This window comes from Pongo pygmaeus, chromosome 20 (genome assembly GCF_028885625.2).
Source record: "Pongo pygmaeus isolate AG05252 chromosome 20, NHGRI_mPonPyg2-v2.0_pri, whole genome shotgun sequence".
Lineage (NCBI taxonomy): Eukaryota > Metazoa > Chordata > Mammalia > Primates > Hominidae > Pongo > Pongo pygmaeus.
This window is the reverse complement of record NC_072393.2, coordinates 2,239,660-2,254,704: the sequence shown is the minus strand read 5'-3', so window position 1 is coordinate 2,254,704 and position 15,045 is coordinate 2,239,660. Positions and strand designations below refer to the sequence as shown.

The 15,045-nt window shown below is 56.0% G+C and overlaps 1 protein-coding gene across 1 annotated transcript; it reads right to left on the bottom strand.

Annotated features, from left to right (window-relative positions):
* Positions 1–11,216: 11,216 nt before the first annotated feature.
* Positions 11,217–13,642, bottom strand: GADD45B (growth arrest and DNA damage inducible beta). The gene is made up of 4 exons (XM_054465487.2): positions 13,090–13,642; positions 12,862–12,963; positions 12,241–12,463; positions 11,217–12,003 (listed from the first exon to the last, which is right to left on the bottom strand). Exons 1-4 carry the CDS (start codon positions 13,131–13,133, stop codon positions 11,890–11,892), a joined length of 483 nt encoding a protein of 160 aa, XP_054321462.1. The 5' UTR covers positions 13,134–13,642; the 3' UTR covers positions 11,217–11,889.
* Positions 13,643–15,045: the final 1,403 nt, after the last annotated feature.

Below are 15,045 nucleotides of genomic sequence, written 5' to 3'. Positions count from 1 at the left end.
AGTGCCTTAGTGCACTGTCTAGTTTCACCTCGACACGTGGGAGGGCGATTCGGCTTTCCCATTTATGGACGGGGGAAACTGAGTCACGCTTTTGCTGAGCTGCTGGAGCTAGTAAGCCGTGGAGATTCAAACGTAAAGCCAGGCCTCCACCCCTCCCCTTCCCTCCCTGTAGGGCCTGAACTCTGCCCTCCCTCCCTTTCTTCGCATGGAGCCATCCAAGAGGCGTTTATGGCGTGCCTGCTGTGTACACGGCGGCCCAACCACTTCCCCACGCGCACGCATGTGAGCGCAGGCCGAAGCTCCCACACTCGTGCGCTCTCGTCACATGCGCAAGAGGGTCCTGGCCTGCAGCGCTCTTCACGAGGCTCCTCACTCTACCCCACCCCCACCCCCAATCCACCCCGGCTCCGGGGCCTGGGAACCGCCGGCGTCCGGGTGGAGGGGGTGGGGTGGGAACTGGGAGCACGGAACGGAACAATGTAGGGAAAGAATAGGGAGGAGCGGCGAGAGGAAACCCCCCACCCCTTCTCCAGAAGCAGCTGTGGTGTGGCTGTCCCGTGTGCCTGCGCTCTCCCTGGCCCAGCGTCCTGGGGAGCAGGTCCTTGGCCTTCGCACTGTGTGGCTATGGGGCGTTCTGGGTCTCGGGGGGCCATCCTGGGTCCCTGGGAATCTGTAAAGCTGTGGGTCGCGTGACCTACATGTCCGGGGAGCATGCTTCAGGCTCTGGGGTGGGGGCTGGAGAAAGTGACGTGCAGGGCTCTGAGCCTCTCTCTGCAGGACTCTGTGACTCTCTGCTTCCTCCAAGGAGACCCACCCTGGTTCCTCCCTCGCCTCCCCGGAGCCCTGGCTGGGCACTGCCCCGACCACGAGGTGGAGATCACAGGGGCCAAGGCCTAGAGCTGGGAAGCTGCAGGGAGTTCTGGGGCTCTGAGGGCCGGACTCTTGGCAGTGGTCTGCAGAGAGAAGGGGTCCTGGGAGAAAGTAAGGAAGAGTGATGGCTCAGGAAGCCTCTGCATTCCTTCTGCTGTATCCTAGAAAAGGGGAGACCCGGTCTAGGGTTCCCTGCCACGACATCCAACCCACCACATTGAAAGTGTACCCAGGGGCTGGGCATGGTGGCTCACACCTGTAATCCTAGCATTTTGGGAGGCAGGAGGATCCTTTGAGCCCAGGAGTTCCAGACCAGCCTGGGCAACATAGGGAGATCCTGTCTCTACGTTAAAAAAAAAAAAGGGTACCCAGGGGGTTACCAATGCACCCTGAAGTCTGAGAACCACTGTTTAAATTGCACAAAGGGCATGGCAGACGCTGCTATGTCCCCTTGGCCACCTGGGAGCTGGCTTCCGACAATTTCCTACAGTCCAACAGCTTCCCGTGTCCCTTTGCCTGGGGTCTTTCTCTAATGGTGTGCAAACCTACTGCATGCAGCCCCTCTCCTTCATGCAAACACCTGCTGTGTGCAGCGTCTTTATTGCATGCAAGGCCTACTGTGTGCAGAGCCCCACCTGTGTGCCATGCCTACTGTGTGCAGACACCCAGAGACATGCAGCACCTACTGTGTGCAGGCGCCCACCTGCATACAGACACTCACTGAGAACCCCCTCTGGGTAGGCAGGAAGTACCAGGGAGTCAACAACCCAGAACACCCCTCAAACAGGGGGGATGCAGTTGGTTAATAAGTAGATGCCAGCCGGGCGCGGTGGCTCATGCCTGTAATCCTAGCACTTTGGGAGGCCGAGGTGGGCAGATCACGGGGTCAGGAGTTCGAGACCAGCCTGACCAACATGGTGAAACCCCATCTCTACTAAAAATACAAAAAATTAGCTGGGCAAGGTGGCGCGCACCTGTAGTCCCAGCTACTCGGGAGGCTGAGGCAGGAGAATTGGTTGAACCTGAGTGAGCTGAGATCGGCCACTGCACTCCAGCCTGGGCAACAAGACCAAACTCTGCCTCAAAATAAAATAAAATAGCCGGGCACAGTGGCTCACGCCTGTAATTCCAGCACTTTGGGAGGCCGAGGCAGGCGGATCACGAGGTCAGGAGATCGAGACCATCCTGGCTAACACGGTGAAACCCCGTCTCTACTAAAAAATATTAAAAAATTAGCCGGGCATGGTGGCGGGCGCCTGTAGTCCCAGCTACTTGGGAGGCTGAGGCAGGAGAATGGCGTGAACCTGGGAGGTGGAGCTTGCAGTGAGCCAAGATCGCGCCACTGCACTCCAGCCTGGGCGACAGAGTGAGACTCCGTCTCAAAACTAAAATAAAATAAGTAGATGCCCCCACTCACTGTCTTGCCCCATTGTGACCACACCTCTCACAGTTCCCTATGGGGCTCAGCCCTAGATGCCCACAGCAGGGACCTCTTCAGGGAGGCACCATCGTCTGTCCTGCCTCTGCTCTGGACTGCTTCATTGCAGATGCATGTTCACCCATGAATAGGGGGGTTTATATGCAAGTGCACACATCTGTGTATCTGAGACCAAGTGGCCCTGCGTGTGTGCTTTGATTCATTCAGTGTTTTTTAAGACATGCCACCATGCCAGGCTAATATCTTTTTTTTTTTTTTTAGATGGAGTCTTGCTCTGTCGACAGGCTGGAGTGCAATGGCGCCATCTCGGCTCACTACAGCCCCTGCCAACCGGATTCAAGCAATTCTCTTGCCTCAGCCTCTCGAGTAACTGGGACTACAGGTGCACTCCACCACACTCAGCTAAATTTTGTATTTTTAGTAGAGACAGGGTTTCACTATGTTGGCCAGGATGGTCTCAATCTCTTGACTTCGTGATCCGCCCACCTTGGCCTCCCAAAGTGCTGGGATTACAGGCGTGAACCACTGTGCCCCGGCATATCTTTTTTTATTTTTTGTAGAATCAAGGTCTCTCTCTGTTGCCCAGACTGGTCTTGAACTCCTGGCCTCAAGAGATTCTGCTGCCTTGGCCCCCCAAAGTGTTGAGATTACAAGGCGTGAGTTACCATGCCCAGCCTGCCACATCTTTTGTGGAGGACACAATTCAAACCATAACATCCTCACACAAAAACACCCACCCGTGTCTTTCCAGCCACGCATGCTGGAAACTTGAATGAGAATTCATACTCGCATGCAACAGACACCCACACACCCATACACACAGATGCCTCTCTTTATCTCGTTCTCTCTTGTTTTTCTAAGGCTAACACAGGCCCTCGCACACAGTAGGGGCTCAATAAATATTGAATGAGTCAGGCAGGGTGCAGTGGCTCAGGCCTGTAACCCCAGCACTTTGGGAGGCTGAGATGGGGGCATCACCTGAGGCCAGGAGTTCAAAGACCAGCCTAGGCAACATAGTGAAACCCTGTCTCTACAAAAAAATTAAAAATTAGCGAGTCATGGTGGCACATGCCTATAGTTCCCGCTACTTGGGAGGCTGGGGAGACTGAAGTGGGAGGATTGCTTGAGTCTGGGAGGTCGAGGCTGCAGTGAACCGTGACGGCACCACTGCACTCCAGCCTGGATGACAGAGGAAGACCCCATCTCTGAGAAAAAGATTTAAAAATGTCAGGGCTCGGTGACTCACGTCTGTAATCCCAGCACTTTGGGAGGCCGAGGCAGGTGGATCACTTGAGGTCAGGAGTTTGAGACCAGCTTGGCCACCATGGCGAAACCCTGTCTTTACTAAAAATACAAAGATTAGCCAGGCGTGGTGGCAGGCACCTGTAATCCCAGCTGCTTGGGAGGTTGAGGCAGGAGGATTGCTTGAGCCTGGAAGTTCAAGGCTGCAGTGAGCTATGATCATGCCACTGCACTACAGCCTGGGCAACACAGTGAGACTGTCTCAAAAAGTAATAAATAGACCCCCAAACCACCAGCCACAGAGGTCGTGTCTTGGGGCCACTCTGGGGGAGAGGTGAGCAGCATCAGCAGCTATGGACCTCCGATTTGGGGTGATGAGGAAGGTGCAATCATGGGTCCCCAATTGGTCAGGAGTTCTGGGTGTCCAGGGCTCACTCCAAGGATGCCAAGAATTGTAGCAGCAGCCACACATGTACGTATATTGCTGTGTTCCCACGTAGCAGCACAAGTCCTCACGGCCCAACACACTGCAGTGTGCAGAGATTCACAGACAAATGCCAACTCACATTAACAGGCAGCTATGCAGATGTTCATGTACAGGCAGAAAGCATTATATGGTGTACTAGCTCACTAATAATAGCTAACTTTTCTGCAAGCTTCTCCCCGTTCTAAATGCTTTGCATAATGTAATTAATTTAATGTTCACAACAGCCCCAAGAGAGATGGGCACCACCATTGGCATCCCCATTGCACCAGCAAGAAAACTGAACGCAAAGAGGTGAAGCAACTTGCCCGAGGCCACACAGCTGGCCTCCTCCACAGAGCCAGGTTCCAGCCTTCCTGAGCTGAGTGGTGTCACTGTACCTGGCCGGGACCCAGCACCTGGCAGACCAACGTGTGTCCCTTAGGGACGAAGCAGGTCTGTGCTGGAGCATGGAAACAGAAGGTCATCAGCAGTTCAACCTCTCATCATACAGACTTGACAGAGTCTTTATGCCATAAGCACTTATGAAGTGCCACCTGTGTCCCAGGTTCTGGGCTAGCCACTAGAGATCTGGGGGTGAGAAAAACAGACCTTCTCCCATCCCTCTGGGAGTCTGCAGCCTCACGCAGAAGATAGACAAGAAGCAAATAACAGGATTATAAATATGCCATTACAAATGGGTGCAGAGGCTGGGCATGGTGGCTCACGCCTGTAATCCCAGCAGTTTGGGAGGCCGAGGCGGTTGGATTACCTGAGGTCAGGAGTTCAAGACCAGCCTGGCCAACATGGTGAAACCGCATCTCCACAAAACTACAAAAATTAGCCGGGTGCCTGTAATCCCAGCTACTCGGGAGGCTGAGGTGGAAGAATCACTTGAACCCAGGAGATGTAGGCTGCAGTGAGCCAAGATCACGCCACTGCACTGTGTCCTGGGTGACAGAGCAAGACTCTGTCTCAAAAAACAAACAAAAGAAACAAACAAATAAATGGCGCAAGTACCAAGAAGGGCAGGTGGGCAGATATAGTACAGAGGTTATTCCAGGTCTTGTTTGGAGGGCTTCCTGGAGGAGGTGGCATCTGAGGTGTGAGCAAAAGGTGAGTAGGTGTTAACTAGGAGAAAGGCAGGGAAGAGTGTTCTGGCCAGCGGCATCAGCACAGGCCCTGGTTGGACGTTAGAGAGCCAGGTGTATAAACAACATGTGGGTTGAGGATTTGCATGTGCAAGGCCCACACATAGTGGCTGGTCACTAAATATGAATTGTGTGTGTGACTCTGAGTGCCTTCCCAGGGATGGCCGTCTACACGTGAGGGTGTTAGTGTGCTGCTGGGATTCCCAGGCACGTGCTCTGGGGAGCAGAGGCACAGGGCAGGCCACACAAGTTCAAATCTTTTGTGTTTTGAGACAGGGTCTCACTCTGTTGCCCAGGCTGGAGTGCAGTGGTGCGATCACAGCTCACTCAGCTCCAGCCTCCCAGGCTTAAGCAATCCTCCCACCTAAGCCTCCCCAGTAGCTAAGATTACAGGCATGCACCACCACACCTGGCTTAATTTTTGTTTTTTTGTTTTGTTTTGTTTTGTTTTTAGAAACGAGGTCTTGCCATGTTGCCCAGGCTGGTCTCAAACTCCTGGGCTCAAGCAATCCTCCTGCCTCAGTTTTCCAAAGTACTGGGATTACAGGCCTGAGCCACTGCATCCAGTATGTTCAAACTTTGATACCGATACATACAACATCATGAATGAGTCCCCAAAATAGTATGCAAGCAAAAGAAGCCAGACACAAAAGGCTGCACATTTTATGATTTCATTTATATGAAATGTCCAGAACAGGTGAATTCATGGGAAAAACGTGGAGTAGTGCTTGTCAGGGGTTGGGGGAGGGGGCATGAGGAGTGACTGCTAATGGTGACACGGCTTCTTTTGGGGGTGATGAAAATATTCTGGAATTCAATAGTGGTGATGGTTGCACAACTTTGTGAATATACTAAAACCACTTAGTTAAACACTTTAAAGGGGTGAATTTTACGGTATATGGACTATATCTCAATAATATATATCATTATATTTGTATATATATAGTGTGTATACGTACTATATATGTGTACATATATACAGTATATATACTGTGTGTGTATGTGTGTGTACATGTGTGCATGTTTGTGTATGTGTGTGTACGTGTGTGTATGTCTGTGTGTGTGTGTGTGTGCGCGTGCATGCATGTGTATGGAAAAACAGTACTTTGAGCCACACTGGCCTTGGTTTGGTTCCTGGCTCTGCTATTGTACCTTGTGACTTGGGGCAAGTCGCTGCACCTATCTGAACTCCACATTCTCTTTCTATAAAAAGCAGATAGTGGCTGGGCATGGTGGCTCCCACCATTTTGGGAGGCCAAGGCAGGAGGATCACTTGAGCCCAGCAGGTTGAGGCTGCAGCGAGCTGTGACCACATCACTGCACTTCAGCCTGGATGACAGAGGGAGACACTGTCTCAAAAAACAACAATGGCTGGGCATGGTGGCACACGTCTGTGACCCCAGCTACTCAGGAGGCTGAGGTGGGAGGATCGCTTGAGCTGGGGAGGCAGAGGTTGCAGTGAGCCAAGATCGCAGCACTGCATTCCAGCCTGGACAACTGAGTGAGACCCCGTCTCAAAGGAAAAAATTAAAAAATAAGGCCGAGTGCAGTGGCTCACACCTGTAATCCCAGAACTTTGGGAGGCTGAGGCAGGTGGATCATCTGAGAGATGGAGTCTCTCTCTCTCACCCAGGCTGGAGTGCAGTGGCACAATCTCAGCCCACTGCAACCTCCACCTCCTGGGTTCAAGCGATTCTTCTGTCTCAGCCTCCCAAGTAGTTGGGATTACAGACATCCACCACCATGCCTGGCTAATTTTTTTGTATTTTTAGTAGAGACGGGGTTTCACCATGTTGGCTGGGCTGGTCTCGAACTCCTGACCTCAGATGATCCACCCTCCTTGGCCTCCCAAAGTGCTGGGGTTACAGGTGTGAGCCACCACACCCGGCCATGGGAGGCATTTCTATGGACTCGTGTCCTCTTGCAGGCGACTCTGTGTCCATGGCATGCCGTATGTGTGTGCATGTGTGTGAACATGTCTCCGGCTGTGAATATAACTGCATAGCGGGGTGTGAGCGTGTGTATGCGTTTCAGCCTGTGAGTGTAGGTTCAGACACAGGCCATTGTGGGCACCCTGGGGTGAGCACGCACCCAACTTCACGAGTCCAGCCTGGGAAGCGTGTCTGCCTGCAACCTGCAGTGGGCACTGCCAACTCTTCCACTCACCGTCGTCCAAGGAATACACACATGTATCCTGGCATCCAGTCCTGAGTGTGGGAGCCCAGAACGGCCTGTGCCAGCTGACTGAGACTTGGTGCCCTGGAGCTGGGGGTGTTGCGTCCCCCGGGTTCCCCCAACCCAGAGTTTGCCCCAGAGACTGACAAGCCAGACACTGGCAATTCAAGACTCCTAGCCAGGCTGTGGCTCCTCCACTCTGAGCCTCAGTCTCTTCTTTGGGAAAATGGGACAACAGCATCTTGCTCATGGGGCCACGATAAGTTTATAGGTGTTTACAGTTGAGTCCCAGAGAAGATGGAATCAACCTAGCTGCTGTTATTAATTCAATGAAACAGCAGCCTTCGAAGCCAGTTCCTGTACATCCCTGGCTTCGGTCAGGGAGACCGTGGAATACTTTCATAAATGACAACAACAATAACAACTGCAATAGTACTAACAACAGGAGAGGGCCGGGCGCGGTGGCTCCCGCCTGTAATCCCAACACTGAGGGAGGCTGCGGCTGGAGGATCACTTAAGGCCAGGAATTTGAGACCAGCCTGGGTAATATAGTGAGACCCTATTTCTTTTCTTTTTTTTTCTTTTTTTTGAGATGGAGTCTCGCTCTGTCACCCAGGCTGGAGTGCAGTGGCGTGATCTCAGCTCACTGCAAGCTCCGCCTCCCAGGTTCACGCCATTCTCCTGCCTCAGCCTCCCGAGTAGCTGTGACTACAGGTGCCCGCCACCATACCCGGCTAATTTTCATATTTTTAGTAGAGATGGGGTTTCACCGTGTTAGCCAGGATGGTCTCGATCTCCTCACCTCGTGATCCACCTGTCTCAGCCTCCCAAAGTGCTGGGATTACCTACGTGAGCCACCGCGCCCGGCCAGTGAGACCCCATTTCTACAAAAAAAGTAACAAATAGCTAGGCATGGTGGTGTGCACCTTTAGTCCCAGCTACTCAGGAGGCTGAGGCTGGAGGATTGCTTGAGCCCAGTAGGTCGAGGCTGCAGTGAGCCGTGGTCATGCCACTGCACTCCAGCCTGGGCAACAGAGCATGACCCTGCTTCTTTTTTGTTGTTTTTCTTTTTAAATTTTTTCCTTTTTTCTTTTTTTTTTTTTTTTTGAGATGGAGTGCAGAGGCGGGATCTCTGCTCACTGCAACCTCCGCCTCCTGGGTTCAAGCAATTCTCCTGCCTCAGCCTCCTGAGTAGCTGGGACTACAGGTGCGCGCCACCACACCCAGCTAACTTTCGTATTTTTAGTAGAGACAGGGTTTCACCCTCTTGGCCAGGCTGGTCTCGAACTCTTGACCTCAAATGATCTGCCTACCTCGGCCTCCCAAAGTCCTGGGATTACAGGCGTGAGCCACTGCACCCAGCCTTCCACATCTTTTGTGGGGAAGACAATTCAAACCATAACAGGTGTGAGCCACCACACCCAGCTACATCTAAAATTTTTAAATGAATAATCTTTTAAAAATTGGAAAAAAAAAACAAAAAAACATGATTCTGGAAGTACATTGAAGGAAGCCGGTCAAAGAATCTATACTTCAGGGTCTGTTTGTTTGTTTTGAGACAGGGTCTCGCTCTGTCACCCAGGCTGGAGTGTGGTGGTGCGATCACAGCTCACTGCAGCCTCAATCTTCAGGGCTCAAGTGCTCCTCTCGCCTCAGGCTCCCAAGTAGCTGGGACCACAGGCCCACACCACCAGCTAATTTTTAAATTTTTTTGTAGAGATCTGGATCTCCCTATGTTTGCCCATGCTGGTCTCGAACTCCTGGGTTCAGGGATTCCTCCCCACCTCCCCCAAGCCTCCCAAAGTCTTGGGATTACAGAGAGTGAGCCACGGAGCCGGCCCAGGTATCTATATATCATTTAATCTCCTCAACAATCTATGAGCTGGGTAGCATTATCCCCATTTCTCAGAGGGAGAAACTGAGGCACAGACAGGTAAAGGTCCTGGCTGAGGGTCCCACCACTGGGGTCCCTCCATTCCGTGTCTCCGCTTGGGGCTCAGGAGCCTGAGATCCTGCTGCACTCTTCCAGAGACCGAGGAGCAAGAATGGAACAATCCGGATGGAGACAGACCATCCCATCCCTGGGGGCATAGCCCTCCCAGCTGGCCTCGCCTCCCTACCCTACAAGCTTGACCAATGGAAGAGCCAGAGACTGGGAGCGGTGGCTCAGACCTGTAATCTCAGCATTTTGCAGGCCAAGTCGGGCGTGAGGTCAGGAGTTTGAGACCAGCCTGGCCAACATGGTGAAACCCCATCTCTACTAAAAATACAAAAACTAGTGGGTGTGGTAGCTGGTGCTTGTAGTCCCAGCTACTCTGGAGAATCGCTTGAACCCAGGACGTGGAGGCTGCAGTAAGGCGAGATGGCGCCACTGCACTCCAGCCTGGGCGATGGCGTGAGACTGTCTCAAAAGAAAGAAAAAGAAAAGCCAGAGCTTTTCCAGGCCGCCGCTAGGCAGACCCTTGCCCCACCTGGTCCTTCCCCACCTGGAGCCCCCTTGGGTTTTGACTCCCCATGTTCTCCCACACCCCAGTCCCTCAAGAGCCCCTCGCCCTCTGTCACTCTTCCCAGGTGCCCTCCCCTCTTGGGCTCCATCTCAGGGATCCCCACTCCATCACCCCCTACCCCCTCGGGGCTCCTGCCTCTTCGCCTCCATTCTCCCCTCCGCCAACCCCTTCGGGACTCCTACCTGTCTAACCCCCTCCCGGGGTTTCCCTGTTGGTTCAGGGCTGTGGGGGATTCCCCTTCCCCTTCTTGGGCTCCCCTCTCCCCACTTCAGTTCTCCCCTCCTCCTAGCCCCAGGCGGGATCCTCTCCCCTCCCCCCTTCTCCCTCTGGGACTTCCCCCTCCCTCTCTCTCTCCTTGCCCCGTCGGGGCTCCCCCGATCCCCGTGACTCCTAGGGAGCCGCTGGGGTTTTCCTTATGCGCCCACGTGAGGCTCCGTGGAAAGGTCGCGGCCTGCGGGCAGGACCACCCCACCCCCTCCCCACACCCCCCTAGTTCCCAGGCTTGAGGCTGCAGGGCAGAGGGAAACGGAGGTCATCCCCGCGCCTGGCCAGGGCAGGCCCACCCTGCAGACCCGGGGCGGGAAGACTGAGTCCGGGCACGGAAGGGCTGGGCCACGCTCCCAGCCCGGGGCAGGGGGAGTCACCACCGTGCCTGCAACTTTGGGAGAAGTAGGAGGTGGCTGGCCAGGGCTCGCAGTTTCGGTTTAGAGGCAAAACGCAGCACTGTGCCAAGCCCAGCTGGCCCGGAGGCCGACTTCCTGGGGTATTTTTCTGCTTGTTGATTTTAGTTTGCGGAAATAAAAAAAAAAAGTTTTTTTCTTTAGTGCAAAAGAGAGGCCTATCCTGGGATGGAGAAGGCTGTGGTGGGTGGGGGGCACTCCCTGGGGAATCCTCCAAAAGAGCTCTTCCTTGCAAGCCCTGAGCTCACCTCGCTGTGTGGTCCGAGGTGCCCCCTTGACCGCTGGGGACCTTGGGCTGCGGTGGCGGCCTAGGCGGTCAGGGGCTGCAGCCAGCACCCCCTCCCGCCGAAATGCCTCCATATGTGCCCAGAGCTTGGGGTTGGCTCCTGCACAGCCAGTAACAGTGGTGGCACGGCGGCCAGGTTTCGTAATGAACCGGTCTCTTAATTGCTACAGGGTAGGAGGAGAAAAAAAAAAAAAAAAAAAAAAAGAGGCATAGATTTGTTGGAGTCGGTGGCGGCGCCTGCTGCAGAGAGAAGAGGTACTGTTTTTGCACGGGAGCCTGGAGCTGCTAACAGGGGCTTAAGTAACACTTCCTGGTGAGGGTGGTTGTGGTGGAGGGTGAAGCGTGTCCCCGGGGAGGGGGCAGGGGTCCTAGTTGTTCTCAGAAGCCGGAAACATACAAGCAACCAGAGGCGTTAGAAATTTATTACAAGGCCATCATAGTGGAAATAAAAATATAGATATCTATGCTTCCCATCTCGCTCTCAGTGGTTCCAATAACAAGTGCAAGTAACAAAATAGATTGTCTCTATAATTCGCAAACTGGGAGTTCATGGGTACAGAGCAACTTCAGCCCCAGCTCCCAAGTCCCAAAGTGTGGTCTTGTCCAGGGTGCCGACAAGGACCAACCAAGTTCAACCAAGTCTCTCGTCTGCAGACGCCAGCTCCAGTCTCAAGGAGGGTGGGGGTTGCAGTCAGTCTCACTCCACCCCCGAGTGGACAGTCTGGACCCTCCGTGATGGGGAAGGCGGCGGCGTGCCCCGCCACTCCGGCTTCTGCTCCATCCCAAGGCCTGAGCTTCGGGGTCCTGTCTCCTGCTGGCCTGGGTCCCCCTTCTCCTCCATCGGATCGGCGGCGGCCAGCTCCTGGATCTCCGCCCTGGGGGCCGCCGCTCACTCCCCTTCTCCTCCTCCTCCTCCTCCTCCTCCTCCTCCTCTTCAGTCTCCAACGACTCTGCCCCCGATGGTCTCTGGGTTGGGTTGCTTTGGGGGGGTTGTGCTGGGGGGGAGGGGGGTTCAAATATTTATTGTATTTTTTGTTTTTGGCAGTAACTCAACAGATTCTGCTGCTAGGAAGGGCCTCAGCGTTCCTGAAGAGAGATGTAGGGGACCCACTGGTTGTTGCCCCGGCTTTCTTCGCAGTAGCTGGCTACCTCCACCAAGCCGTGGCTCTTCCAGGCGTCGGTGTGAGGGTTCTGGAGGAGGGAAAAGAAGGGGTTTAGTGGAGCCTCCCTCTCCTGGGGCCCCTGTGTGGGGAAAACAGGCTCAAAATAGCTCCCTGGGTGAGGAGGCCCCAGCCCGGCTGCCCACGGGACATGCCAAACGTGGCTGAGCGCTGAGCTGTGCAGGACCAGTCAGCCCGACTTTGTTGACAAACACCGGCCCAGGTGCCCGGGCGTGGCGGGGCAGGGCAGGGCAGAGGCCCGACTCACCGTGACCAGGAGACAATGCAGGTCTCGGGCCTCGGAGGTGCCCTGGGTCTCGGCCGGCTCTCCCAGGAGCTGCGCCAGGCGCTGCATGCCCGACACCCGCACGATGTTGATGTCGTTGTCACAGCAGAAAGACTGGATGAGCGTGAAGTGGATTTGCAGGGCGATGTCATCCTCCTCCTCTTCGTCAATGGCCAAGAGGCAGAGGACCACGCTGTCTGGGTCCCTGAGGGGGCCAAAGGGTAGGGATGGGTCAGCCGGGGACAGGGGAGAGGCCACCGTGCAGGGGGAGTTTGCAAACAAGGAGCGTGCAAGAGCAAAAGAGAAATTGCAAGGGTGCAGGGGATTGCCTCTGCAAGCTGGTGACGGTGGGGGGAGGGGAGGGCACACGGTTCAAAGTATGGGGTGGGGGGAGACAGGCCCACAGCGGGAGGGGCGTTTGCAGACGATACATCAGGATACGGCAGCCCCCGATCCACAAAACGGCAGAGAAGCTCTGCATCCACAGCGGGGGGCACTTGGGGAAGTCCCAGCTCCATGCAAGACAAGCGTGTGGAAAGCGTCCAGAGCGGAGGGGAGGTCCCGTCCCACCCGCGCCCAGCCCGGGAAGGGGGTCTGACTCACACATTCATCAACTTGGCCGACTCGTACACCCCCACTGTGAGGCGATCCTGGCGCTGAGCGGCCACCAAAAGCTCCTCCACCGCGGCGGTCACCGTCTGCATCCTTAGACCAGGAGAGAGGGATCAGTGACGGGCGGACCACCGGGTGCTACGTTCCGCTCCCGGCCCGGCCCAACCCGACCCATCCCGTCCCGGCCGACCTCAGGCGGCGGCAGCCCCGGCTACTTACTTCTGCGCCGCGTTGTCGCACGCCACGAGCTCTTCCAGCGTCATGTTGCAATTATAATCCACAGTGGACGCGGCTCCACGGCAGTCCCCAGGGAGAAATTGCAAAATCCGAGCCAGAAAGCCCAAAATCTTCCCACAGAGCTAGAGCGCTCGTCCAAGACCTTCGGGAAGCAACGAAATCCTTCCAGAAAAGGCGGAGAAAAATATTGCAAAGTCCTTGGCGAGGATAATCCAGGAAGTTGCAGAAACCAACGGTAGTCCGACGCTTCGGCGATCTGAGCCGGGAGCCTCCGGCACCGACTTTTATAGACTTGAACACTGGGGCGTGGTCTCAGTGGAGTCATTCGCCCCTCCTATTGGTGGAAAGACAAGAGCGAGGGCAGCCAGCTCTGCGGTTGGCCGACGGAGGGGAGGGGGAGGAGCGCCATGCGGGGGCGCCCCACGTGGGGGCGAGAACCGGGAGGAGGGCGCGCGGGGGCCGGGTAGGTGACCGCGAATGCCAGAAAAGAAAAAAAAAGCAGAAGTTTTTTTCTCCTGATTTCCCGGCAGCCGAGCCGCGGTTCGGGGCGCGCGCGGGATTTCCAGCGCGCGAGGCGGCCCGGACTTTCGGGGGGGCCTGGAATCCCCTCCCGATCCGCGGAGAGTCCCGGACCGCGCCTTTCCCAAGTTCTGCTGGGGGTGGAGGGGCTGCACCGGGAAGGGGCCCCGTTTGCCGCGTGATCTCGCCCAGGTGGTGGTGAGGGCCGGAGTCTCTCCTGGCTGCGACGACCCCAGCCCCTGAGTGATTTCGCTTCTCCCGGCCTCTCTGTTCCCGTCTGAGTAATGGGTCTGCAGCGCCGGCCTAGCTGGCTTGCAGAGCATGACATAAAATACGGCTGACAGTAAGCGCCCAATACACATCAGCTGTCACCTGGTGGTCGCGGGAGGCCTCCTCGAGGGCCCCGAAAGTGGGAGGTTGCAAAGCCCGGGGCGCTCTGGAGAAGAAAGCGGGCGCCCCCTCGCCGACCCCGCGAGTTTCAGGGTGGGGTGCGCGTGGGAGGTGCAGGTGGCGCGGCCCCGCCCCCGCCGGCTGCCTGGCGTTCCAGCCTTTGCCAGTGCGGAGGCCTCCAGGCCCGGGAGAAAGCCATTGTTGAGGGGAATGGTGCAGGCTCCGGCTGCACGCCGCCACCCAGGGCCCACGTGCAAGGACGACGGCCACTTTTATTTCTCACTCCGGGGTGGGCGCTGACCTGCATTGAGTGCGTGGTGCGGACCTGGCACCCCCCACCCCTTCGGATTCATGGATGATTTCATTCAAGACCTGGGAAGCAGGGGGGATGCTTATGTGCATTATGCAAAAGGGGAAACTGAGGCTTGGTGAGGCCACAGGCTAGTTCGTGTTGGAGCCACGCGTGTGCGCCAGGCACGGCCGCCTGCAGGACTCCGCCGCCCCGGGAAGGCTGTTCAGGAGCGAGGCTGGCAGGCCCCGCATGACAACGTCTCCCACGGTCGACTGGGGGCTCCCGGGTGACTCACATCTGAGTCCCCTCCCCCGCCAGCCTGGGGTCTGGCCTCCGCCCGGCGGCTCGGTTTCCCCGGTTGCCCGGCTCCCCGACCCGCGGGTCCGGCTGACGCATCCCGCCTCCTCCGCGCCGCCCACAGCTAGGGCACGAAATGTCCCCGGGCTGCGAGGCGCGGTGGCGCCATCTGGTGGCCGCGCCGAGTTTCTGCGCCCTCAGCGCCGGAAGAGAGGGACGGACGGGCGGGGCACTGGGCTGGCGGCGGGAGATAAGGGGACTGTGGCGGTTAAAACGTTTTACATAACTTCATGCAATGTTTTACGCATGCAACATACATATTTATATTTTATAATTTCAATTTAAAAATTAAATCGGCCGGGCGCGGTGGCTCACGCCTGTAATCCCAGCACTTTGGGAGTCTGAGGCGGGCGGATCAACTGAGGTCAGGAGTTCGAGAC